This window comes from Eurytemora carolleeae, unplaced genomic scaffold (assembly GCF_000591075.1).
Source record: "Eurytemora carolleeae unplaced genomic scaffold, Eaff_2.0 scaffold1636, whole genome shotgun sequence".
Lineage (NCBI taxonomy): Eukaryota > Metazoa > Arthropoda > Copepoda > Calanoida > Temoridae > Eurytemora > Eurytemora carolleeae.
Genome location: NW_019397525.1, coordinates 4169 through 29989, shown reverse-complemented (window position 1 = coordinate 29989; position 25821 = coordinate 4169). Strand labels below are relative to the sequence as shown.

Sequence of the window (25821 nt, the reverse complement as noted above, 5' to 3'; positions counted from 1 at the left end):
CAATTTTTACATTTAAAAAAAATTCTTTTTGAAAATATACATAATTTAAAAAAATATATTTTAAAATAATTCATATCAATCAGTATTTTTCTAGTTAAGTTATTTCTGTGTGAACAATATTCAATGTTTTGAACGAAAGATCAAGTACAAAAATCATCACTTTAATCAAAAACTATTTTTTCTGTAAAAATCATTATACTTAGCTGTAAATCAAATTTTTTATTATTATTCTTGGTCTGATTTTTTTAAAACAATACATTTTTATTTCTTAAATGTTTCAAAAAAGATTTAAAAGTTTAATAAGTTCTATAAGAACAATAATGAATTCATTAAATCAAAGTTTAAGTCAAATATTGAGATTTAGTCTAACAACTTTCTAGACATGCTTTTCATTAATACAAATTTTGGAAAAATATTTCAACCCTGTACCGGTTTGGTGGGGAGGGGGGGGTAGTTGGCATCCCCCCTGCTTTCTTTATAACTTAAAACAGCTTTCAAACTCACAGTTCAAATATTTTTCTTACTTTTAAACAAATGTTTAGTATCTCGCTTGAATTTGATGTGTCTAAAATGACTAAGCCTGAAGTCATACTTTTTGTACTCGACCTCAAAAAAAAACCTCACCGCATGTGGATTTAACGCGCGGTTCTGTCAATATTCCAGAAAGCTGTGGCTTTCGATCAGAATTTGACTCATTAGACATAATTTTTTACCCTTTTTGAATACTTTTTTGTCGGCATGCACATTTTGAATGAACAAGTATAAAATAAACAAATCCGTAAGGTAAAAGATTGTTGAATTATAGACCAAAACACGTTTGATTTCAAATTGAAGAAACCGAATGCTGCTCACTCTGGTTAGTCCGGTATGACCGGGATAGGGTTAAAACTTAACAACAAATAAGAAATGGTAGAAAATAATGTGATTTATTTATTTTATTTACTTTATCTTTTAGATTTTTATCATTCCCAATCCCCTGAAACTTTGAAGTTTATATAAGCATAATGCAAAGTTGAGAGCTTACAGAGACTGTGTCCGAATTTAATGAATTCAAGCCACGTCTCAAATCCCCCAAAAACCGGTTTCGATTGAAGGCCAGCTTAAATCTTGAAAAATTCAATACAATTTTATGTGGAACCAACCCTATTAGAGCCGCAGCTTAACTTTAAACTCTTTAAATTCAACCACTGTATTCTTTACTTAACAACAATTGTAATGTGGTTTGTGTGATTAAACTTTTAGATGATCAATATTCCGAAAGATATCATAGTTTTTCTCGTTTCTAGTTTTTTTCCCTGACAAATTCATGCAGGAACAATATAAATTTTGTTTCATTGAACTTATTTTATAAAGCTCACTTCAACTATATACAAAAAACAGCTGTGCTTTTCTTGTAGTCAATGGACTGCAGGGTTACCCACAAAGGATGAGACTGTAAAGACGACGTGAAACTCGTTAAATATGACAATTGCAAGGTTAAAACAAGTCTTCTTTCTAAACTATAGTCATTTTATGGCATGTTCAATAATTTGAAAAAGCGCTGAATAAGTTTGAAGTTTCAGAAAACCATGAATATGAGGAAAGAGAATACCGTACTATCGTCTCTGAAGTCTTATCCTTTGTGAATAACCCTGTAAATCCCATCATAACTATGCATAAATAATGATATGGATAATATATTTTGCTCTATTGACTATTGTACTTTCAGAGGAAAATATCCTAAAACTGAAATCTTCTAATGTGTGCACAAATGTGACACCAAGTGTTTCTCCTTGATTTGAACAATTTACCTTCTACCACAGATAATTTCAACTCTTAAAGAACCCATGGACGATCTCTTTTTCTTTATTGGTCTATGATCGTCTAATCCACAAGTTTGGAGTTAGTGTCAGCTTGTGGTAAATACGTAAGCATTAAAGTTTTTCAGCTTTCTTTAGCTAACTCATCATTTTTTTTTGTATTGGATGAGTATGGAATTGAATTGAAGAGGTTTCAGGTATCTAGACAGCTTCAGGGGGAGATATAGTTTTCATCTCTGTCCCATGGGGTTTACCTTTCATCTCGATTTGTTCCACTGGAGTATCACTCCTGAAGAAATAATTGTTTTTATTCTTGTTTATTTTATATTAAGATTAGTTGAAAGGTGTTGCCGGGGGTTCATTATAACATATTTTTATTTTTTATAAAATCATAATAATGATTTTATTTTACAATCAATTCTGTTTTTAATTTAGAATAAGGAGAAATCTAACAAAAATTGTCCAGTGTAAAGTACAGTTTTAGTTTCTTCTTATATACAGGGTGTCCCTATAATCATTGGAACTGAGAGACGACTTAAATATCGTCTTTGATTTCCGATAATTGATAAATGACATAAAGTGCATTAAAAAAAGATTTAACGTTTTGTTGATTTTAATGAACAAATTTCTTAATACTTCCTTCAATTTTAAAGGTAAAAAAACGGTAGACCACATTTTGGAAATCCCGAGACTAGTAGTTTTCGGTGTTTTGAATGTTTTAAATGCGAAATTACAAAATTATATCCACGAAATAATCCCGCTTGGAAAAAAGACGACATAGAAGTCATTGTTTATTAAGGCACCATGTAATATTTGCTTATCCAAGTTTTTAGTTTGTTTCTTTGTATCCAATAAACGTCAAAACAACTGAACCAATCGGGTCAATTTTTTGTGGGACCTGACATGACCCCAGGGAAGTATTTAAAAAAAAAAAATTTTTTTAAATCCACAAAAAAACGATGAATTCACGAAAATTAGTTGTTATGGTTTGATAATTTAAAAGAGAAAATAAAAACCTGGTTTATAACAATAATGTTTTTATGAGATTATGAAATATTACATACTTGAGGCAGGGTAGGATCCTTGAGAATTCAGTTCTGAAGGAACTGTTTAACCAACCGTAGAGGATTGGGTTGTAGCAGGTGGAGGACATGGCTCCAACATGACAAATGAAGAAGGTAAAGTAGTAGTATTCCCAGCACTCTGCAATTAAAAATCATCAATCATCAACAGGGGACCAAAATTAATGAATTTGAGCCAGGTTACTAAACTGCCGACTATTACCAGTTCAAATCTTGAATCACCAATGTTGTATTTTCACCTTCAATCATCTCAGAGCAATGAATCAAACCCATTTATTTTATAGATAATGATACATTGTCTTCTCTTCTAAGGTTCGGGCTGTACTGAATCTCATCCCGTTGTATCTAAGGGACTGTTCACTCTTATTGAGATCAGTCTAAGATACAACACCAATTTAAAGATAAAGATTCAGGAGGATTTGAGTCGGTTTTTCATTAAATTAGATGTGTTTAATACTTAATATACAAAATTTTACATGGATTGTTTAGTTTTAAAACGAGTCTATCAAACCATTTTAACTTTCTTTTGCAAAATGTATTAAAGTAAGAGTGTTAATGAAAAATAAACAGTTATAAGTCGTTAAAGCAATGTAAATAAAAATGCAATATTAAACAATTATCTGAAAGGGACGGTTAGCGTATTGTCAAGTGACCCTTTATGCAAAGATGGCAATGCCTGATTTACAACGGTACCATAGAAGCTTTGTTTTCCCAAGTATATATTAAATATCAATGTTTATAATCTTAAAATAAATAGGGTTCTCTTCATTTGTGACGATCTTTCCCACATTATTGATCTGATACATATTTCAAGGCTACTGTATACTGTCAATACAAAATTGCCATCTTTTCATGGAAGGTCACTTAGAATTACGTTCTAAGGAAAAAAATTTCTTCATATATCCTAAAATTTATAAAAATAATCCTACCAAGGTTCACCAGATCTCCTACAAGGTTGATAAGGTTGATTGGAAACCAGGATGTACCAAAGATGATTACCATTGCAATCAGCATTCTAAAAAAAATAAACATTCGCATACTTAGGGAATAATTCATGGTGGCAACCAAAGTGTAATAAAGCAAAATTTAGTATGATTCAGTCAGAAGTTTACATGCTAAGTGCTGAGCGCTGGTACAAATAACTAGGTATATAACTAGGTTTATTCTTATATGAAATATATTGATATTTCCTTCTCAATTGTTNTAAGCTCGTGTGCAATCAAAGGAATTTTCTGATTCTTATATTTTTGTAACCTAATACTGTAGAACTCTGTTTATTTCAAACTATGAATACTGTTAGATCAAATATTTTAAGTTTGAAATATAAAGGTTTAGATCTGTAGCGTAATGTCAGATGCAAAGCATTGAAATTCTCATTACAAATACAAAGCTTTATGTTTTGTGTTAGAAAGTTGCAAATCTATCTAGAATAAAACAGAGACATTTTAACCAAAAGAAAGGATTTTGGGAATTGAAAGATTTATCGTTAAGGCCATTTTGCTGAGACTGTTATTTTCTAGATCTACAGAGAAAGAGATAAATAAATAAATTATTGTTTATAGCTTTCTCCCTTTCCTTTGAAGCGTTATATGGAAATCTATGAGATTAAAAACTAATACAACATTTGTTTAGGGGTACAGAGCTGAAAACTTTAGAACGAGATATCCATTATCTTGATTAGTATCCAATGGACACACTTTTGATTTTCTTCTTAAACCGTCTTCCTCGGATATAGTAAAGAAAAATCCAAAACCGGTTTTTAAAATTTGAGAGTTCTTCCGTTTCTGTATATTAATCTTAAATGGCGCGCAAAATTTCAAATTTATCAGCGTCATATTTTATACACTTTTCAGGATACTAGTTCAAGATTAGGTTAGTCTCGATATTAAGAAAAAGAGAGGATCAAGCCTTAGTCTCGATATCCACCATTCTAAAGTTTTCAGCTCAGAAGTATTAACACTTTTTAGACAGTATTTAACAGTATTTAACAGTATTTAACAGAGCGTCACATATTATATTAGATTATCTCCAATCTTTAAGGCCAAAATACGGAAATACTACTCGAAAAATCTAGCATTTCCTGCAAAAAAAATTTCTTTAAGCGTTATTAAATTTTTCAAAATGATTCATTTTTCTTAAAAAGGGTAGTTAGAGGGACGGGGGGGGGTAACCTCCAAAAAAGTCCTTGGCAAAAAAGTTTCCGGAAAAAAATCCTAAAATTTCATACTAAAAAAGTCCTTTTATTAAAAAGTCGCCGGAAATAAAGTCCTAACAATTCGAGACTTTATTTTCTAGGACTTTTTTCTGGCTCCAGTATGATTTTATACAAAAAAGTTTCCGGAAAAAAATCCTAAAATTTCATACTAAAAAAGTCCTGTCGAAAAAAGTCCTTTTATTAAAAAGTCGCCGGAAATAAAGTCCTAACAATTCGAGACTTTATTTTCTAGGACTTTTTTCTGGCTCCAGTATGATTTTATACAAAAAAGTCCTCGGAAAAAAAGTCCTCTAACAAGCGAAAATGCATGATTCACAATGGAAAAAAGTCCTGGTTGTTAACATCCTATTAATAATCGTAGGCTTTGATATTTAAACACCCCTGGCTATATATTCAATATGGAAAAAGTCCTTTTTATGAAAACCTCTCAGACGGTATGTTGGCAAGGGTAAATAATTTTCAAAAAAGAAATATAAAATATATTTATCACGGGTATAGTTAGCATTTTCTTTTTCATATTACTTAAAAATATAATATAAAACTAGCCCTGTATATGATGTATGAGTTCAAATTTCCCGAGACTTAGGACTTTTATTCAAGGTTTTTCTTTTCCTCGGATTTATTTTCTTCGAGACTTTTTTCCTGAGATCTTATTTCCTGAGACTTTATTGGCAGCCCCCATACTATTTTCGGAAAAAAAAGTCTCAGGAATCCAAAACACAGGACTTTATTTCCAATGACATTTTTTCCAAGGACTTGAGAAAATTCGGACTTTTTTTCCAAAGTTTTTATTTCCAGGTTTTTTCAGAAACTTTTTTTTTCCGGGACTTTCTCAGATCAATTTACATTAATTTCACTTGTCTGTCTGTTTGTTTGTCCGTGTATCCCTATCTTGAATTACTGGGTTCAATTTCATATTTCGATTAAAGTCCAGTGTCGGTTGCGTTCGTTTACAAACAACCAATATACAATTGTACAGCCACCGAAAATGGTGTATTCTGAGTGCAAAATTCTCTCATGGCCTTACCGTACATTAAGTACACCAACCCTACTGTAACCAAGAATGTAATGCAAGGAAAGTTATTACAGTGAAACCCTTAATAACGAATACATCGAAAGAATTCATCAAATGTCGTATTCTTCACTTTCTGATAATGGAATGTTGCAGATATTTAGTTTTTTAATTAAATAATTATATGGAACTCTTTAAAAATGTTCCCGCATATATTTATGGCCATTTATTTATTTTCGCAAATACTGAAATATACGAAATATAGTATAAAACTCGTTGAAAAATTGTCAAGATGACATTTGATAAATTCTTCCGATGTATTCGTACTGTATGTCAGTAGATTGCACAGCTGAGAGATTTCATATTTTAATAAATCATATTTAATAATTTAAAATATGTTCTATATTCTATACTGGTTTATGGCCCAGGAAACAAGATACAGGAAGAAATATTGGATTCCAATTTTAAATCCATTTAGAGGGGAAATTTTGAGACTTTTAATGAAAAGTAAATTAAAGGATTTTTTGTGAAAAAAATATTTTTTTTAATTTATAGGGTAGGGTACAGGGCAGAAAAAAAATTTGCTCTGTGAGAAAAACATCTAAAATAGCCAATAAAATAGCCCATAACTAAACCTACAGATCTAAAAACTATAATTTTAAAAAGCCCTTGAAAAATGCATGTAGAAACATATGTGTCACACAGCACTCTTTGATATTTGTTTAAAACAAAAATTTCTATATTCTATCCTGGTTTATGGCCCAGAGTTGAGAGAAACAAGAAACAGGAAGAAACATTGGATTCCGATTTTAAATCCATTTCACAGGGGAAAGAAATAAATCGGCAGATTATAGAACTTTCTTTTCAATACAACTTATTCCATGGGTGTAATTTCTAAAACTGTATTTCTAAAAAGATTTACATATTGACAACTTTCAAATTTCTTCATTAAATGCGAAATTATTTCGAAATTTGTGCATTTTTAACAAGAAACGTAAGAAAATCTTTGAGTTTTAACTTGGGTTTCCAATCCAATGATTAGCTAATAATTTTCAAAAGCTGAATTTAATTAGAACGTAATTATTTAAGCCTAACAATTTAATTTTAAATTCAAATATATTGTATATCTCCATACCCCCGGCCAAGTAATGTTGTCTTTACCATCACTAAATCCAAACCAACCAATTTCTCCGACTCTTCATCCCTACTTTGACAAAGGAAAATTGAAACAGTGAAATGTTTCACTAGGGAAAAAAAATTAAAATAACTTTGCATTACATAGTATTTACAAACGTTTTAAACTATTATTGCATCAAACCTTCCAATCCTTTATCACTCCTTATCACTCTGACATGACAAAATAGTAAGTATTTAAAATTCAATAATATTTATACATTGACATTTTTTTACCATACCTTCATCTTATTGCATGTTTCAGACACATTCGTTTATATGTAATGTTTGCAAACCAGACCCTTCAACAAAACCTGATTTTTCAACAGAAACAGATCCTGTAACTGATCCAGATTCTTCAATCTAGCCAGATTTGTCAACCAAAACAAATCCTTCAAACAAACCAGATTCTTCTACCAAACCTGACCCTTCAACTGCACCTGATCCTCCAACCCAACCAGATCCTTCAACCAAGCTAGATCCTTTAACTGAACCCAATCTTTCAACCAAATGAGATCCTTCAACCGAACCAGATCCTTCAACCAACCCCTATCCTTCAACCAAACCAGACACCTCAACCAGCTGTACCTCTTCAATGGGGAAAAGAAACCACAGCCTCAGGAGCTAATTTGCGGCCAAAGATCGAAGGACACATACAAATATTTCGCTGAGATCGTAAATAATTCAATTACATTTAAAACTGCTCTTTCATCGCATCACAACCTACAATTGCCGAATGCTATTCGTTACATTCGTATTCAGCTGATATTTCAGAATATTTTTTATTTCGTTTTTTAATTGATATTTTGCAGTTCGCTTAATTTACAACTTGTTTTCTGATTCTGGATTTTCGAACATTACTGGAAAATATGAAAATATCGTCTTCAATATCACAATTCTCGAAACTGTAATAAATATTTGAAAAAAAACTGTTGGATCACAAAAATAAAAAATATTATGAAAATATCAACTTTATACGAATACATTGAATTGAATTAGAAAATTGTAGGTTATGATACAGTGAAGTGAATCCCAGATATATGAATAGATAGACCACGCACCCCTGACCCTTCAGTAAAAGTAAATTCCGCCTAAAGTCTGACCACGTCAACCTTGTTGCACCGGCTAGTCCTATTGAGTGTTTGCTTTATTTACCCGATGTCTGGGCGATACAGTACAAACTGGGACCGGAAAGGTTGACCCTGCTCGGAAATTCAAATTTACTACGGCTGCCCGCGAGACCGTCATGCGTTATTTAATAATCCTAAAGAAACTTCTTTTTATTTTTAATTCAAGGTAAATTAATAGCCCTGAAATATGCAATTCATATATTAATATTAAACTCATTTTTCCGCGGCATTTGATCTTAAATATGTAATACAACATCAAAAAAAAACTCTTGCTATGTATTCATACATCTGGGATTCATTGTATCTGAATGAGTAGTATATAGATTTAGGAGCACGATCATTTGCTATCCACTCACTTGCTGTTCCCTCATTTGGTATCAATTCACGTGCTATCTTGAGGCCTCACTTTTTCTCGCCACACTTGCTATCCAGCCTCAGTTGCTATCAGTTCAATTTGCAATCAGGCCTCACTTGCTATCAAAACTTTTGCTATCTAGTCTCAACTACTAACAATGCTTATTTGCTATCCAAAACTAGTTACTATCGAAATACGTTGCTATCAAAAGATCGAATTTAATACGATATCAGCCTTTACCCCCCTTTCTTTTTTCGCGAACACTCCCTTTAAAGTTGATTAACTTGCAAATAACTTTTTACTTCTTGTATAATAAAGTTTGCAATAATTTAGCTGGTATATGAAGATGAAGTACCAATATCTGCCCAGGTTTTTAGTCCATGGGTTCCTTCAAAAAAGTTTGGTCCAGCCATTGGGCTTGTTACAGCGTAAATATTTATATATTGATTAAGAGATAGTAAAGAATTTCTAAAGCTAAACTTTTTACTTTTTAACCCNAAAAAAGGGGCTGGTTCAGAGTTTAGTCCGTGAGAAAACAAATATTAAATGGCACACTTTAATTGGATTGCATTTCAGCTTTAATAAATTACAATATTTGAATTGTTTTCTTAACTTTTTGAACAAAACTTAGTCATAGAATCAAATATTCTCTTAGAAATAAAATGTGACAGGGTTGAAGTTTTGCTAATTTAAGTTTTCTGAAACTTTGAAGCTTGATGTTTCCTTTGTAAAATATTTACCTGTTGGTCCGTTTAGCCCGTTCCTCTTCTTCCTGTCTTTTCTTAGCAGATCTAAAAGTTTAATTAATAAATTTGTTTTATTAGGTTTGCAGGGCGCTTCGCGTCCATCTTCTATCTCAATTGAAAAACAGTTTCTCTTTGTATACGTTGTAAAACAAAACAAAACAAAAAAGTTTGCGGATTTTCTAAAAAAAATCATGGATTTTCCAAAGGAATTGAGTCTTTGGAGCAAAATAAAATATTTAAACCTCAATATCTTAGAACACGATGTTGTAAACCTTTGATATTTCAAACTCAGATTATTTGATCTAACAGAATTCATGGTTTGAAATATCTAAGGTCTGCAACATTTTGTTCCAAAGATATAGTGATTAGGAAATTAGAGTTTGTGGCAAAGACTCAATTCCTTTACTGGAAATAAAATTTTGTTGGAGACTAATTTTTGAAATTTTAATCAAATTCATAAACCACCCCTACTCAAAATTTGGGCCCGATTGTTTTGACGTTTATTGGATACAAACATATCAACAGACAAGCAAAGTACACATAAAGATAGGTATGTGACATTTTTATAAATCTCGAAACACCATTTATATTCCTTTTCAAATGAATATTTTGAGCATAGATAAATCTAATCTGTGTATGAAATATTTCAAAAGTATTGATTTCATATGAATTTTAGATTCAGGACTGACCCTTTTATGTGTAGATGAATTGAATAGTGATTTATGTTTTTTGTGAGCTTTTACTCCTCTTTTTATTTTATCTAATGATTTTTATTTTTTCATATTTAATGTATACATTTATTGTTTATACTTTTAACTAGTTTTCAAATAATATTCTTAATCAACGTAAATATAAACAGAAAACTATTCAAAAATAATGATAATAAATTGATGCTGAATTTTGTATGCTGAAACAAAAGTTTCTTTTAAAGCAATTTACAATTTATTCTTAACTATACTTTATATTGTTATTAGCTTTCCATATATGGTTTTATCAGAAAACTTGCGTAGTTTTTAATTCCATTTACAAGAGAAGCGTACTGTATATTGTATAATTATCATAAAAGCATAGAAGTTTTTATATTCCTATTTTCTTTGAGTTGTTATAAAAGGTAAAAGTTTGTTCATCCATCAGATGCATTATGTTTCATATCAAATATTCTATACATGCATTGTATTGAAAAATATAGAAAGAAATTGTGGAAAATAAAACATTAATTTTCTTCAGCAAATACTTATCAACCTTAAGTTATATTCGACTAATATCCGTCATATTTTCAATCATAACTTCTATTTCTATATGAGCTAGAAATATCATCATATTTGAACAGCCTCAGACCAGTTATTTTTAATTTTGAATAATTTAAACAAAAAACCCTGATATCAACTCTTATACCAGACTTAAACGAGTTGGGTGATTGGATATTATTACATATTATGGATACTGAGTATGTTTCCGTTAAAGGAGTAAAATCTTTTCAAACTTTTTTTAATAGCAAATTTATAAATTTATTTGTTGATTATTTGGATTATGTAAATAAATTTTTAAAGGATTTACATTTTTGTAAATTTTTCAAATGTTAATACAATTATTATTATTATTATCATTCTGTATCTTGATGTAAATTAATTTACCTAGAGCCTGGGATGCCATTTTTTCTCCTTTCCTGCAGCCTGACCATTATCCTAAAATATTATATTTTTTTATTTCATTGTTATAGGTGTGAGAAAGTTACTTTTTTGCCCTGTTGTGAGGCGATAAAGTAACTGAATCACCTTATAACTAGGGTTGTTAATGGTGTTTAAAACGATTAACCACTCTAGCTCTTTAAGTTAGTTTAAAAAAATTTGAAAAAATGTTTGCTAATGAATCTGAGTTTTATGACAATTAATTCCAATTTTTTTCAGAAAGATAAGTTTCTGAATGTTATCTGAAATGTTTTTTTTTATTTTATTGAGAGAAATAATTCCTGGATGTTTACTGACCTTAGGGATTTTTGATCAAAGGATTTTCCGACCAAAAAATGTATTTTGTCTTAATAACCTTGTCAATGATCATTAGAGAAGGGTGTCGTTAACGGTCGTTATTTTTGAATATTATCCTTTTTAACATTTTAACATAACATTTGATCTTAAATATTTTCAAATTTAGCCTACATATTTAATATTATCTTAAGATCTTTTAAGATATCCTAAAATGTCAAACATTGTCCTAAGATACAAAAATATTATTCTATAATTTTTACAATTTTCATAAAATATAAATATGTAATAATATCCTAAAATATTTGATAATATCCTAAAATATTTAATATTATCCGAAAATATTTAATATACTGGGCTTTTGAGGCGCTTCGCGACCACATTCTATTTCAATTGTGAACATTTTCTCTTTGTATACATTGTAAAATAAAAACAAAATGTTTTAGGATAAAAACAAAATCGCGGATTTTTTAAAATTATTTTGTTCATCTATAAACCTTTTCTGGGGACATCTGATGTCCCACAAAAAATATGGGCCCGATCGGTTCAGTCGTTTTGACGTTTATTGAATGACACCCAGACAAGTAAATTATACATAGATTTGTTGACTTTAAAAGTCAATATGATAAAATAAAAGAGATCTAACGGTATTTCTAATCTTTATTTATAAAAACGAAAGGTTATGAAATATTTTCCTCACAATCTAGCGTACATTTTCCTCCATTTGTCCTGACGGGGCACTGGGTGGGAGTGATGCTTTGTGCTCACTTTCATGACATGATAACATGAAAAATGAAAGCATATCAAGCCTAGGGCTGTGTAAAGTTCCGGTAACGAAACAGGGGATTTCGAAAATTAACGGAAAAGTCCGTAAATGTTGAATCATTAACGAATCTGATTAGCCAAGGATGAACGAATGAGTTTTAAAATAAAGACAACTTACGTCCTTTTTTTTGCTATGATTGCATGAAATTTTCAACAACAGTAAAATCTCTCTGTATTTTAATGTTTTTAAATGTCGTCTTTCCCCCTTATATAATAAAACTTTTAAAGAATTTTTTGCAATTTAGTGACGGCTTGTGCCGTAAATACAATTTGATAAACCGTTAACGATTTTTTATGGAAATTTTGGAGTCTTGGCAAACCGTTAACGCCTTTAATTGCAGAAGACAACCGTTAACGGCGGAATATCTTCTGTTATTGTAGTTAATTAAATAGAGATTGGTAATTAACGGTAACTCAAAAGAAAGCTGTTATCTTTAAAACTAAAGAGCTACCAGAATTTGTTTTTTAACTGTTGAAACTATTAGATAACAAAACACCTAGAAAAAAATTTAACGTGCCTTTCCCTAATTATACGCCACAGGAAATTATTTTTGTAATTATAAGTATTATTCCTGAACAAAATTTCTTTGATATGGTTTATGCCCGCACTTTAGCAATAAAATGATTAACATTTTTGACAAAAATGTTGAATCACTAATGAAAATGAATGTTACTTTATCCGTAGTCATTTACGAGAAAAGTGTACTGTATATTGTAAAATTATGATAAAAGCAAAGAAGGTTTTATATTCCTATTTTCTTTGAGTTGTTATAAAAGGTAAAAGTTTGTTCATCCATCAGATGCATTATGTTTCATATCAAATATTCTATACATGCATTGTATTGAAAAATATAGAAAGAAATTGTGGAAAATAAAACATTAATTTTCTTCAGCAAATACTTATCAACCTTAAGTTATATTCGACTAATATCCGTCATATTTTCAATCATAACTTCTATTTCTATATGAGCTAGAAATATCATCATATTTGAACAGCCTCAAACCAGTTATTTTTAATTTTGAATAATTTAAAAAAAACCCTGATATCAACTCTTATACCCAACTTAAACGAGTTGGGTGATTGGATATTATTACATATTATGGATACTGAGTATGTTTCCGTTAAAGGAGTAAAATCTTTTCAAACTTTTTTTAATAGCAAATTTATAAATTTATTTGTTGATTATTTGGATTATGTAAATAAATTTTTAAAGGATTTACATTTTTGTAAATTTTTCAAATGTTAATACAATTATTATTATTATTATCATTCTTTATCTTGATGTAAATTAATTTACCTAGAGCCTGGGATGCCATTTTTTCTCCTTTCCTGCAGCCTGACCATTATCCTAAAATATTATATTTTTTTATTTCATTGTTATAGGTGTGAAAAAGTTACTTTTTTGCCCTGTTGTGAGGCGATAAAGTAACTGAATCACCTTAAAACTAGGGTTGTTAATGGTGTTTAAAACGATTAACCACTCTAGCTGTTTAAGTTAGTTTAAAAAAATTTGAAAAACATTTTGCAAATGAATCTGAGTTTTATGACAATTAATTCCAATTTTTTTCAGAAAGATAAGTTTATCAATGTTATCTGAAATGTTTTTTTTTTATTTTATCGAGAGAAATAATTCCTGGATGTTTACTGACCTCCGGGATTTTTGTTCAAAGGATTTTTCGACCTTGTCAACGATCATTAGCGAAGGGTGTCGTTCACGGTCGTAATTTTTGAATATTATCCTTTTTGACATTTTAAAATAACATTTGTTCTTAAATATTTTCAAAGGAATTGAGTTTCTGTCACAAACTCAATTTTTAAATTCCTATATCTTTGCAACCAAGTATCGTAGACCTATGATATTTCAAACTATAAATTATGTTAGATAAGTTAGTCTAAGTTTGAAATATCAAAGGTTTACACCAACAGGTTGCAAAGAAATAAGGATTAGAAAATTTGAGTTTGTGACAAAAACTCACTTCCTTTAGCCTACATATTTAATATTATCTTAAGATCTTTTAAGATATCCAAAATGTCAAACATGGTCCTAAGATACAAGAATTACTTACTATTTTCATAAAATATAAATATGTATAATATTGTCCTAAAATATTTGATAATATCCGAAAATATTTAATATACTGGGCTTTTGAGTCGCTTCGCGACCATATTCTATTTCAATTGTATTTCTCAATTATTCAATTTTCTCTTTGTATACATTGTAAAATAAAAACAAAATGTTTTAGGATTAAAAAGAAAATCGCGGATTTTCAAAAATTATTTTGTTCATCTATAAACCTTTTCTGGGGACATCTGAAGTCCCACAAAAAATATGAGCCCGATCGGTTCAGTCGTTTTGACGTTTATTGAATGACACCCAGACAAGCAAATTATAGATAGATTATACTAAATTATATAATGTTATTTTAACAAATTTTGTTCTAGAATATTTAATATTATCCTAATCTTAAAACATCATCATTAAATATTATGATTTATCCTAAAATATTTAATATCTAGAGGAAATTTCTTTTTCAAAACCTAAACTTGAAGGGTCTCAAATCTCAAATCAGGATTCAAATCAGGATATATCTCTAATTACAAAAGATAAAACTTAGGATAGAATTACTTTAATTAGAATAACTTTCTCTAAATTACAATTAAGATAAGAGAATAAAACGAAAAATAATTAAGATTGATGATAAAAAATTAAAGATAAGAAAATAGAGTTTGCAATGCAAGCAAACTTATATTGCAATTTTTCTCAATTTCTAACAATTTTACTTCTTTTGGTTAAAGGATTTAAGTTTTTACATCTCACTCAATTTGTCTAACCCCAACATCTTTGAAGCCTAACCGTGAACACCTTAGATATTTCAAACTTAGATTATTTGATCTATCAGAATTAATTCATAGTTTGAAATATCTTAGTTCTACGACATTGGGTTGCAAAGATATAGGAATTAATATGGGAGAATGTTGCAAAGACTCAATTTCTTTGCAACGAACAAAAAAATTGAGTTTTTATTTTAATTGAAAAATCTATTCTTTTCCTTCTTGTTTTAAGTGAAAACAATAAGATATTTTTTCTCTGCAGTTAAAACAACCTTTTCATTGTAGATGAAAGCCAATATTAGATATGCTTTCAAATAAAACAAAATTTTAAAAGAAAATAAAAAAAATTTTCTATTGTATTTTTTAAGGCACGAAAAAGGAAAACAGGGCTAAGATAAATTTCTAAAATTTAATCATTTTTAAGAACTTTTAGAATTATCTGAAAGATTAGAGCCTTTAGTCTCCTAAACATTTTTCTTTAAAATAAATCACAACAAATAATACAAAGAGAAACACCTCCACTATGAATATTTATTTAACACAAAAATGTGCTTCATTTTCTGTGAGACAAAACTAAGTATATTAAACACTGCAAGTTTGGTTACAGTCATCCTAAAACTTTAGTTCACTTCTTTAGTATTTTCCATTTTAGGCCCAATTAAAGATATTGACAGGGTATTATCAAGTGGCCCCAAGATGTTCAATTTACAACGGTACCCTTGAAACCTTAATCTGATCAAATATATTGAAGATAACAAAATGTTCCTGCTTTAAAAAGTGTTTGATTTCGGTAGTTCTCCATAATAAGCAAGAAATGGGCCAGGCCGTCTTTTTCAAAGAAAATATAAAAAGAAAAACTCTACCGCGCTTTGACAATCGGGCATTTCCATCTTTGCATTACAGTTCCTTTAATGATTTATTTTGTCCAGCTAAGCTGTTGAACGGAATATAGAACTAGAATATACCTGGTGTAGTAGATGATAATGGTGGTGAACGGAATATAGAACTAGAATATACCTGGTGTAGCAGATGACAATGGTTTTGAACGGAGTATAGAACTGGAATATACCTGGTGTAGCAGATGATAATGGTGGTGAACGGAATATAGAACTGGAATATACCTGGTGTAGCAGATGATAATGGTGGTGAACGGAATATAGAACTAGAATATACCTGGTGTAGCAGATGATAATGGTTTTGAACGGAATATAGGACTAGAATATACCTGGTGTAGTAGATGATAATGGTGGTGAACGGAATATAGAACTAGAATATACCTGGTGTAGCAGATGATAATGGTGGTGAACGGAACATAGAACTAGAATATACCTGGTGTAGCAGATGATAATGGTGATGAACGGAATATAGAACTAGAATATACCTGGTATAGCAGATGATAATGGTGGTGAACGGAACATAGAACTGGAATATACCTGGCGTAGCAGATGACAATGGTGGTAAACGGAACATAGAACTGGAACACGTTTGTGAAAGTTCCAAAGATTACTCTGAAAAAGAAAAGAAAATAAAGATCAAAATTGAAATTGTTGCATCAGCTTTCAAAAACTTTTAACATAAAGTTTTAACTGACCATTAATTTCAGGCATATCCTGTCTAATTCATAGCAATACCCTAAACTTTATCGGAGTTTTAATTATTTAAAAAGATAATTTTTTCCTTTAAAGAGATAATTTTAATATTTATATAGAAACTAAAATTATAAATCTTTTAATAAAAAATAAGGATATCTTTGTGTCATTTCTGTCCAGACATGTCTTTAAAGGGTACCATAATTCTTTACTTTTAATTAGCTAGTAGACAGACCCTTTCAATTTAATATTTAGAAATGCCAAAAAATATAGAAATGTGTCCAATCATGAATTGAAATTAATTTGTTTATCAAGAAAACTATGAACAGTTAATAATTATAAGAAATGAAGCCTTTTGTTCGATTGTTCATAAAATTTAATGTCGTTCGATTTTTAATTTATTATAATTGATTTGTTTCTTTTTTGTTAGTTTAAAAAATTCGTGAAATTAGATAATAGTACGACTGACGGACTTATTTATCTACATAAACAATTTTAATTGTATAATTACTTATCAAAAATAGCAATATTTACTTTCTAGGAGTCGCAGAATGTAATTGAGTCTTTGCAACAAACCCTGATTTTCTGATTCCAATACCTTTGGTACCCAATGTCGTAGACCTTAGCTATTTCAAAATATTAATTCTTTCACATTGAATAATATTTTGAAATATCAAAGCTTCATACCACTCGGTTGCAAATATATATGGATTCGAATATTTGAATTTGTAGCAAAGACTCAATTCCTTTATAATATTTGCTTAACATTTTGGAGTCGACGCTGTACGTTAGCATACACTCTAACTCCTAATTAAAGTAAAGGAATTAAGTCTTTGCCACACACTATGATTTACTAATCCCTATATCTTTGCAACCCAATGTTGTAAACATTAGATATTTAAAACTATGCATTCTCTGTTGCATCAAATAAGTTAAGTTTAAAAAATCAAATGTTTTTACAATCAGCTTGCAAAGATATAGGGATTGACAAATCCGTGTTTGTGACAAAAAATATGACATTAATGACATTTTGGAGAGCGCAAACTATTTAATTTTGTAATAAGCACAGGTTCATCGTAATATTTTCAGAATTATTTCTGAGGAAAGGAATGTGAAAAATGTATATATTTTGCGTCCTAATTAGTTGTTTATTGGGAATTGTTATCATTTCCATATTGGGTTCCATTACAAATGGGATTGAGTATATACCCATTTGCCTATTCCCATTTCTGGACAGATTTTCTGTTGTAATCTATTTACGTAGATTAAGGATATCCAAGCTATTACTTAACCATATCCAATGATTGAAGGGAGGGGGGGGGGGGGGTCACAGCCTGCGGGGTCCTCTGTGAGGTTTTTAAACTTACAGGGTTACCTACAAAGGATGAAACTTCAGAGACGACTGTACGGAATTCATTTAGACCGTTTGCTTGCATTCAGAGACTGCAGCAGGTTTCATGTAGGCCAAACCGGTTTTTTTCTTTGCTTAATGATTTTGTAAACCATTAACTTACAAAATTAAATGCCAAAAAAAAATCTGAAATCGTCATGTTTTTAGATTTCTCAATATCGGATTGGTCAGGAGAATTTATTAACACTGGTATATAGGCTTTTAATTAAGATTTTTTGAGTCTTTGTTTACTAATATGTTAATGTCATTTCCGAATAAAATAGATTAACTAGACAACATTCATTCTAAAGTTTTCTGGTAAGCACTGTGACCATGTTCCATAAAACAGAGTGTAAGTCGTTTTTAAGACATTAAAAACTTCTTGCTTGAAAAATGTTTTTTTTTCTATGTTCGTTAGCTTAGCTGTTTAAATACATAGTTCATTCCAATTGTTTTTCTTTTTTAACAATTATTTTATTGCAGTTTTCCTATTTCCATGCTGTTTACAGTTTGTTTATCTGCAGGTCATTAATGATGGTGTAGATCGTTAACGATGTTCTATTTTTAATGATATTGATTATTTAACCTGCGGTTAAAGATGCCATTTCTAAGAAAAATTAAAATAATTCTTGATAGTACATTTTATGATCGCCCATCGGCTGCGAAAACAGTACCGTTTCATTAAAAAACTATGCATTCAACGTTTGTTAATTTGTAATGATTAGTTACTCAACGAAAGTTTGTTTTCTTTTATTGAAAAGACTAGATCGTTTCCTGTTGACGGCACCATGACATTCATATTTTATGGAATAATTGTTTAGCTTTATTTCTAACAAAAAGATTTATAACAACTGAATGACTTTAATTTTGCTTTATTCAATGTAGTTGTATGGTTTAAACGACACCATAAACAATTCGTTTTCCATTTCTTAAATACAGATATGAATATGCAGAGTTACAATTGCTAAATATACGTATTTGTATATTTTGCAAAACTCTTGATTTAAAATTTCTCTCATATCTCGGCTGGGTGGTCTGAAATCCTTTAGATTTAAAAGGATTTAAGTTTGAATAGGACTTTGTCAACAGTTCTAAATTTCCTTTGTTTGAATTTGAAATTGAAAAACTAACTTATCAGATTGAAATAAAAAAATGTATGTAAAATGTAAAAAATGTAGGATGACGATCTAAGTAGTAATTGAGTAAAGGAATTGAGTCTTTGCCACAAACTTGAATTTTCCCATTCCTATATTTTTGCAACCAGATGGTGTAAGTCTTAGATATTTCAAACTTAGATTATTTAATCTAACAGAATAAATACTAAATAGTTTGAAATATCTAAGGTCTCCGACATTGGGCTTCAATAATATAGGGATTAGAAAATTCGTGTTTGTGGCAAAGACTCAATTCCTTTAATGTTCTTACAAAGAATTCAAAGGTTACAAGTTTTCTAAACAACTTAAGCCAAGGGGTTTGCAAATTGCATGTGTCTCATGTTCAGTGACCTAGGCATAACTTGAGTCAGTAGGTAGACCTCCCATTCCAGAGTTTTCTGGTTCTCAACTTAATCTTTTTTTAATGTTTTTCAATCCTATTTATGTTGAAAATTTTTTTATTAATTACAAAATAGTTCTGCTCACCTTGAGGGTTTTTCCCAGGTTTCCAAACAGTTTTGAAGTCCTGTATCTTTATCAGCTACGACCTCCATTACGTAGGAGAACCTTAACAAATATTCAAATCGCCCTTCTTAGGTCAAACAATTGGAAAATTAAAGAGAAACTTTTTATAAAGTTCCTTACTACTACCCTCATTTTCAAAGGAAAAGAGTTTTGGACATAAACTCAAATTATCTAATCCCTATATCTTTGCAACCTTTTATATTTCGTACTTAGAATATTTTATTTAACTACAGGTCTACCCATATAGTTGCAAAGATATAGGAATTAGAAAATCAGCATCTGTGGCTTTAAGATGTTCGTGAGATGGGCATCGTTTTGTGAACGAACTAAATTCTTCTTGAACTATGGTGCTGTTCAGAAAAAAAGCAACAATGAACGATGACTTGGATCGTTCAAAGAAATGAAAAAATATTTTTTTAAACGAACCAATTTTCTAAAAGATTTTGAAAACAATCGTTATTTTCGAACGATTTTAGCGAACAGAACTAAAAAAATAAACGATACTTTTACTGAACGATTTGCTATACATACTTTTGAATCGTTCAGGGAGAAAATGAACGAATTTTTAGGAAAATGAACATTATTTTTTTTTGAAAAAGCCAGAATAAAACATACCAGTATAATTTTTTTAGTTCCAAAATAATCAAAGATTGTCATCGCATTTTCTTCAAAGGAAGGTAAAAGAGACGCCTTTAAGCTTTAAGAGAAATGTGTTCCCAATCCTAAAAATTATTCTTAAAAAGGTGAAAAATCCATTTAAAAGATCATTTTATTCATCATTTCTTAGAAAAACGTGCGAGTGGTTAACTATAAAATCTATTGTATTAAAGAAAGCTTTATTAGAAATGTTCTAATCTCTAAAAGCAATTCAATCTTTTAAATGAGGTGACATAATTCTCTTAAATATGCAAAATTATGCACAAATAGGCGACATTGATCATTACTCATTACAAAACATAATTTATCATTTCAGTTATTACGTAATCATCGAATCCTTCAACATTTAAATTATTCGTTCTTGTATTAAAAAGTTCTTGTAAAACCGGAACTTTACATGCATGGTCCTAAGGGACATCAAAATATTTCATTTGTTTCTTAACTAACATTTTACAGAACAATCATTTGCAATGGAACATAAATTTCTGCCAAGAACAGTGTTAAGGTCATTCTTCCATAAATTAGAAACTATGTTGTATTGAATCTATTGTAAAAGTTTTTACGATTGTAATTTCAAGCTTTCAACCCAGAACAGGCGATTTTATTGTGTGACATTTTTTAAATAAAAATGTCACATATAGATAAGCTAAAATGTATGTTCCTCTCATAAATGTTAGAAAACCTTTAGATATTTATATCCTGATCTCTAAATGTTTAAATTACTGTCTTAGCATAGCAACGAAAAATACAGTTTATTTTATACCATTCATTGCATCATATTTCCAGACCCAGACGTCTATATCTTTGTAACCTACTTTCTATCTAAAGCCCAGCTCAGTCAACTAGGCCGCGCGCCAGACCAATCCTTTACCAGCTTTTTGCGTACAATTCTGTACCAACCAATGAAACCATGTATATCAAGGAATTTTGTTATCTATAGTATTGTATTCTTTATATATGTGTGCGCAAATGCAACCCTTTTAGTATAAAAACTATGTATGTTATATGTATTATCACTCTTTAATGGCACTACACACTGTACACTCTATTCTCTACCTTTGTGAAATATATTCTGACAGATAAAAGTAAGTCATTTAATATAGTTTTTACTTATAAAGTCTATAGTCAGAAATAGTCCATCTTTGAGAGTGTTGAAAAAAAGGAATGTTACAGTATTGCAAATCAAATCTCTAGAAACATATCCTGGGAATATTAGCGAAAAATCAGAGTTTTTAAGCTCTCCGCATTGCTTAAGCTTTGCGTTGCTATTGTCTTTACAAAGACAGTTTTTGGGAAAAGTTTCAGAGTAACAACATATGGACATTTTAGCCTAAAACATTCATATTTACATCACTCTAAAATTTGGATTCTTTCTGATTATATAAGATATATTAAAGCTTCATTTCTAGTAAAAAATATCACACCTAAAAAACCTAGTTTTGTAGCAAATTAATTAAAGAACTTTAAAAGCTAGAATTGTAGCAATTGAACTAGCAATTTTACTGAACAAATTTTCTCAATGAACAGACAATTTAATTCAAGAATAATTTAAAAAATAAAAAAATTTATATTTTTACTGAAGGACGGAAAAAAATGAAATGGGTCGTGAATGAAGCAAGAACAAACTAATTTAAAAAAGCCGAACGCATCCATCTCTATTTAGAACACTGGCTTTGAATCAAATAATTTGTCAGGGTCTGTGAAGATTTAAATTAAATTATCTGTAAACATTGCAAAGTATTATTCCATTCTTGATTTATATTGTCTGTCTTTATGTAATTTTTTCAACCAATACAAAGTGCCAAGGGGTTTGGAGACATAAGCTAATCACAAAATTGGCCATTTAATCAATGCAATACAGCAAAGTTTAGAAAATGCTCACAGGAAGATAATGTTGTCATCATCAGGGATATGAATAATTTTGATTCATCAAATATTCCGTTATGATAAAATTTACTTACGGTGCTGTAACCACCATGGCTAAAAGATCAAGAGCTAGAACAGTGTAGATTGTTGATCTTTCGTTGGGTCGGGGTGTGAAGGGGTGAATGATGGTTTGATATCTGGAAGAAAAGAACAAATGAAAATATTATTATTAATAGAATTCAAATGAAGTTTATTTGACTGAAGTCAATACTTTTTTCCCGTTGGGTGTATACAGGCAGATTATTGTACCCTTTCAAAGCTTCAATTAAGTTTTCATTTTGCAGAAAGTAGTACAAAAACAAACATTTTAAAAAAAGTTGTAGAAGTATGGGAATGAGTTTAGAAATATGAATTTTGAACAAACTTGAAATTAACTTTTGCTTGGTTCTGTCAGGTAGAAACTTACACTTTTGCACTCTGAATAAATACATATATATAATCGTTGTATAATTTGTTTATTTTATAATTAGATTAAGACTTTTTGTAATGTGTATTAATGATTAAGGCTCATCCCAGACCCCATGCACAGAACAGATGATATTTTGCTACTGTAAGCAATAGTTTTATAATTGAATCTAAGCCCAACCCTGTACAGAGTAAATTCTTAATTTGTTGATAGATTTTCGCTTGCATACTGTAATTCTAGGGATTTTGTAGTCGTTCCGGTTTTATTTCATGTACCGAACCGATTCTGAACCTGCTATAGCCTGCTGTACAGTACACACATATCCTGCCAATATAAGGCAAAACGGGACGGTACGGCAAATGAACAATTCCCCTCTAGTGAAATTTATGGGCTAAGCCAACTATAACTATATACAATTGACGCAAACAATTGGTGCTTTAGCTGAAAAACTTAGCCTACGTTTTTCTAAATCGTTTCGTTTCAAAAACTATTTCTTGAATAAATGATTGTTTTTGGTTCGGTAACCGTCTGGCAGCTGACTCTAAAACGTGCATGATCCGAGCCGGTACACCATGTACTGTATAGTGCACTATATGTACTTAGGCTTACGTCGAAAAATACCGATCAAACGTAGCGTCCATACAAATTCAGAAAATTTCAATATACAACTCGAATCGTTAAAAAAAATCAATTTAATTCCAAACAAATCATTAAGGTAATACAACCTATAATCATCGATAATTCGGATAAAGTTAATATTTCATTTGATTATTGATTTCTTTTTAATAATATTTAGCTTACAGCTTGTTTTAACAGCTGGTGCTGAATTTACGAACATTCCTGGAAAATATGAAAATGTCGTCTTTATTATCAAAAATCCTCGAAACAAGAATAAATGTTTTCAACAGACCATAAAAAATTAAAAATATTATGAAATATCGATTATATACGAATGCTTTGAAAAATTAGCAATGCTAATGGGTTGTAATATATATAATAGCGCTAAGTTCTTTGGTATTAGTCGTTTTTAACAATTGTCTCCCTTTAGCTCCAACAGATTTGCAGATAGTAGCGATCACAAAGAGTATGCAATGGAAAGGAAGATATAAATGACGCTGCCCGCCCATATCATATGACTATACACCCTTTGCAGACGGTACTCCATTTGGATAAGAAATATTTGTCTGATGTACAATTACCTGGTTTACAATAACTTATTCTAAATATTCTAATACAAATGGAGTACCCGTCTGCAAAGCATGTATAATATAATCATATTATAGGGCAGGCCGCGTCAGTTGTATCTCCCTTCTATCCATACTCCTTGAGCGATCACCATCAATATTTTTTCGACGTAAGCGTATACCCCCTTTCATTTTTCGCGAACACTTTCTTTAACAAACATTTATCATTAACAATAGTTAGTCAAAAACGACAGTTCATCGTTAATGATATGTGATCATCAACGATGTCTTATATGTGTGGAAAAGTGTTCCCTTTTTCTAATTGTTTATAAAAGCTGTTAAACTATTTTAAACTTATATTAACATCGTTAATGATATGTGATCATCAACGATGTCTTATATGTGTGGAAAAAGTGTTCCCTTTTTCTAATTAATTATAAAAGCTGTTAAACTATTTCAAACTTATATTAACTTAATTATAGACCAATTAAGAAATGAGCCACTGTCACATGCTATAAAAAGAAATTTCTTTCTTTAAACTTTTAATTAAATGGACATTCTTAAACATTGTTTGACAAAGGAGATGTTATAAGAAAGTTTTGAATTCTTGAAACATTATCAAATATCACAAGGCGCATTTAGCTTTTTCAAAACAAACTTTTTACTTTTTTCTAATAAATGCATTCATTAGTTTTTTTCCGTACTTCATTTCCCATTTTGTGTTTGTTAATTTCGTTCTAAATACTTCATTTAACTTTTAAATATTTGTAGAATAAAATTCAAATGCTTGGATTTCATGTTTATAATAAAATAACCAATATATTGAACACAACGTATTATAGGACAGCTATTGGTATTTAAAGGAACATGGAAGCGTGATTTCAAGTCACGCTAAATACAAAGATGGCTGTTGATTGGTAATAGTCTTACTTTTCAAAGACAACTGTGGCCGGATGAAAAGCCGATTTTTCGTTCACTATTTAATGTTGTTGTCAATATTTTGGGGATCAAAATTAATTTCGAATATAGAATTAATTTGTAGTATCTAATCGTTAATTGTAAATGTCATGATTTTTAAATTTTTTTGTCTTTTTGACTTTTTATGTCTATTTCTGTTTCTCCTTTTTCTCCGGCCACAGTTGTCTTTGAAACTAAGACTAATTGCAATCAACAGCGATTAGGCTGTTTAGTTTACCCTGCAATTACCCAAATAAGTAAACGGTCCCTTTAGGCATGATATTTTAACAAAAAATATCGACCTTTATAATTTTTGAAAAAAGACAGTTTTTGGCAAAAAAAGAAGCAAAAGTTAAAAGTTAAAGTTGTTAAGGGGGCACGAATAGGTCTATGGTATCATGGATTGGATACAGATATTTTTGTATTTTTATACTTGTTTCACTTATATATAATATTGAGGAGAACTTTGTTCTTGATATATTTATCTGTATATTTAATATATTTTTCTCAAACCAGATACTGCAGGATGAGTATCAAAATATAAGCCTACCAATCAGTCACACTGAGCTAGAGAAAAAAAGAGGGTCAAATTAATGCGAAATTATAGGTTTGACTTGGTGCATCGTAGCTGCTCTAGTTCTGATTTTACGCATAATTATTAGAAAATTATTAGAAAAGCGAATTTTACATCTATATATAAATTTGGCTTGTNGTTAAAACTTAAAAGCAAAATAGTCAGTTAACTTTTTTAATTTGGAGGAATCTTAAATAATACTTTGTAGCGATGTTTAAATGACAAGAGAAGTAAACAGACTGAATATTTATTATGTAAACGCAGTATTTATACCAGATGCATAATCTAAACAATAATAAACAAATGC

The 25821-nt window shown here is 30.0% G+C and overlaps 1 protein-coding gene across 1 annotated transcript; it reads right to left on the bottom strand.

Moving 5' to 3' along the window:
* Nucleotides 1-1660: 1660 nt before the first annotated feature.
* Nucleotides 1661-22530, bottom strand: LOC111714726 (neuropeptide F receptor; the record flags this gene model as incomplete). The annotated part of the gene is made up of 8 exons (XM_023489888.1): nt 1661-2088; nt 2864-3002; nt 3811-3896; nt 9507-9557; nt 11147-11197; nt 16586-16660; nt 19772-19852; nt 22429-22530. Coding segments are annotated over 8 exons (673 nt in total), but the record flags the coding sequence as incomplete, so codon positions are not given.
* Nucleotides 22531-25821: the final 3291 nt, after the last annotated feature.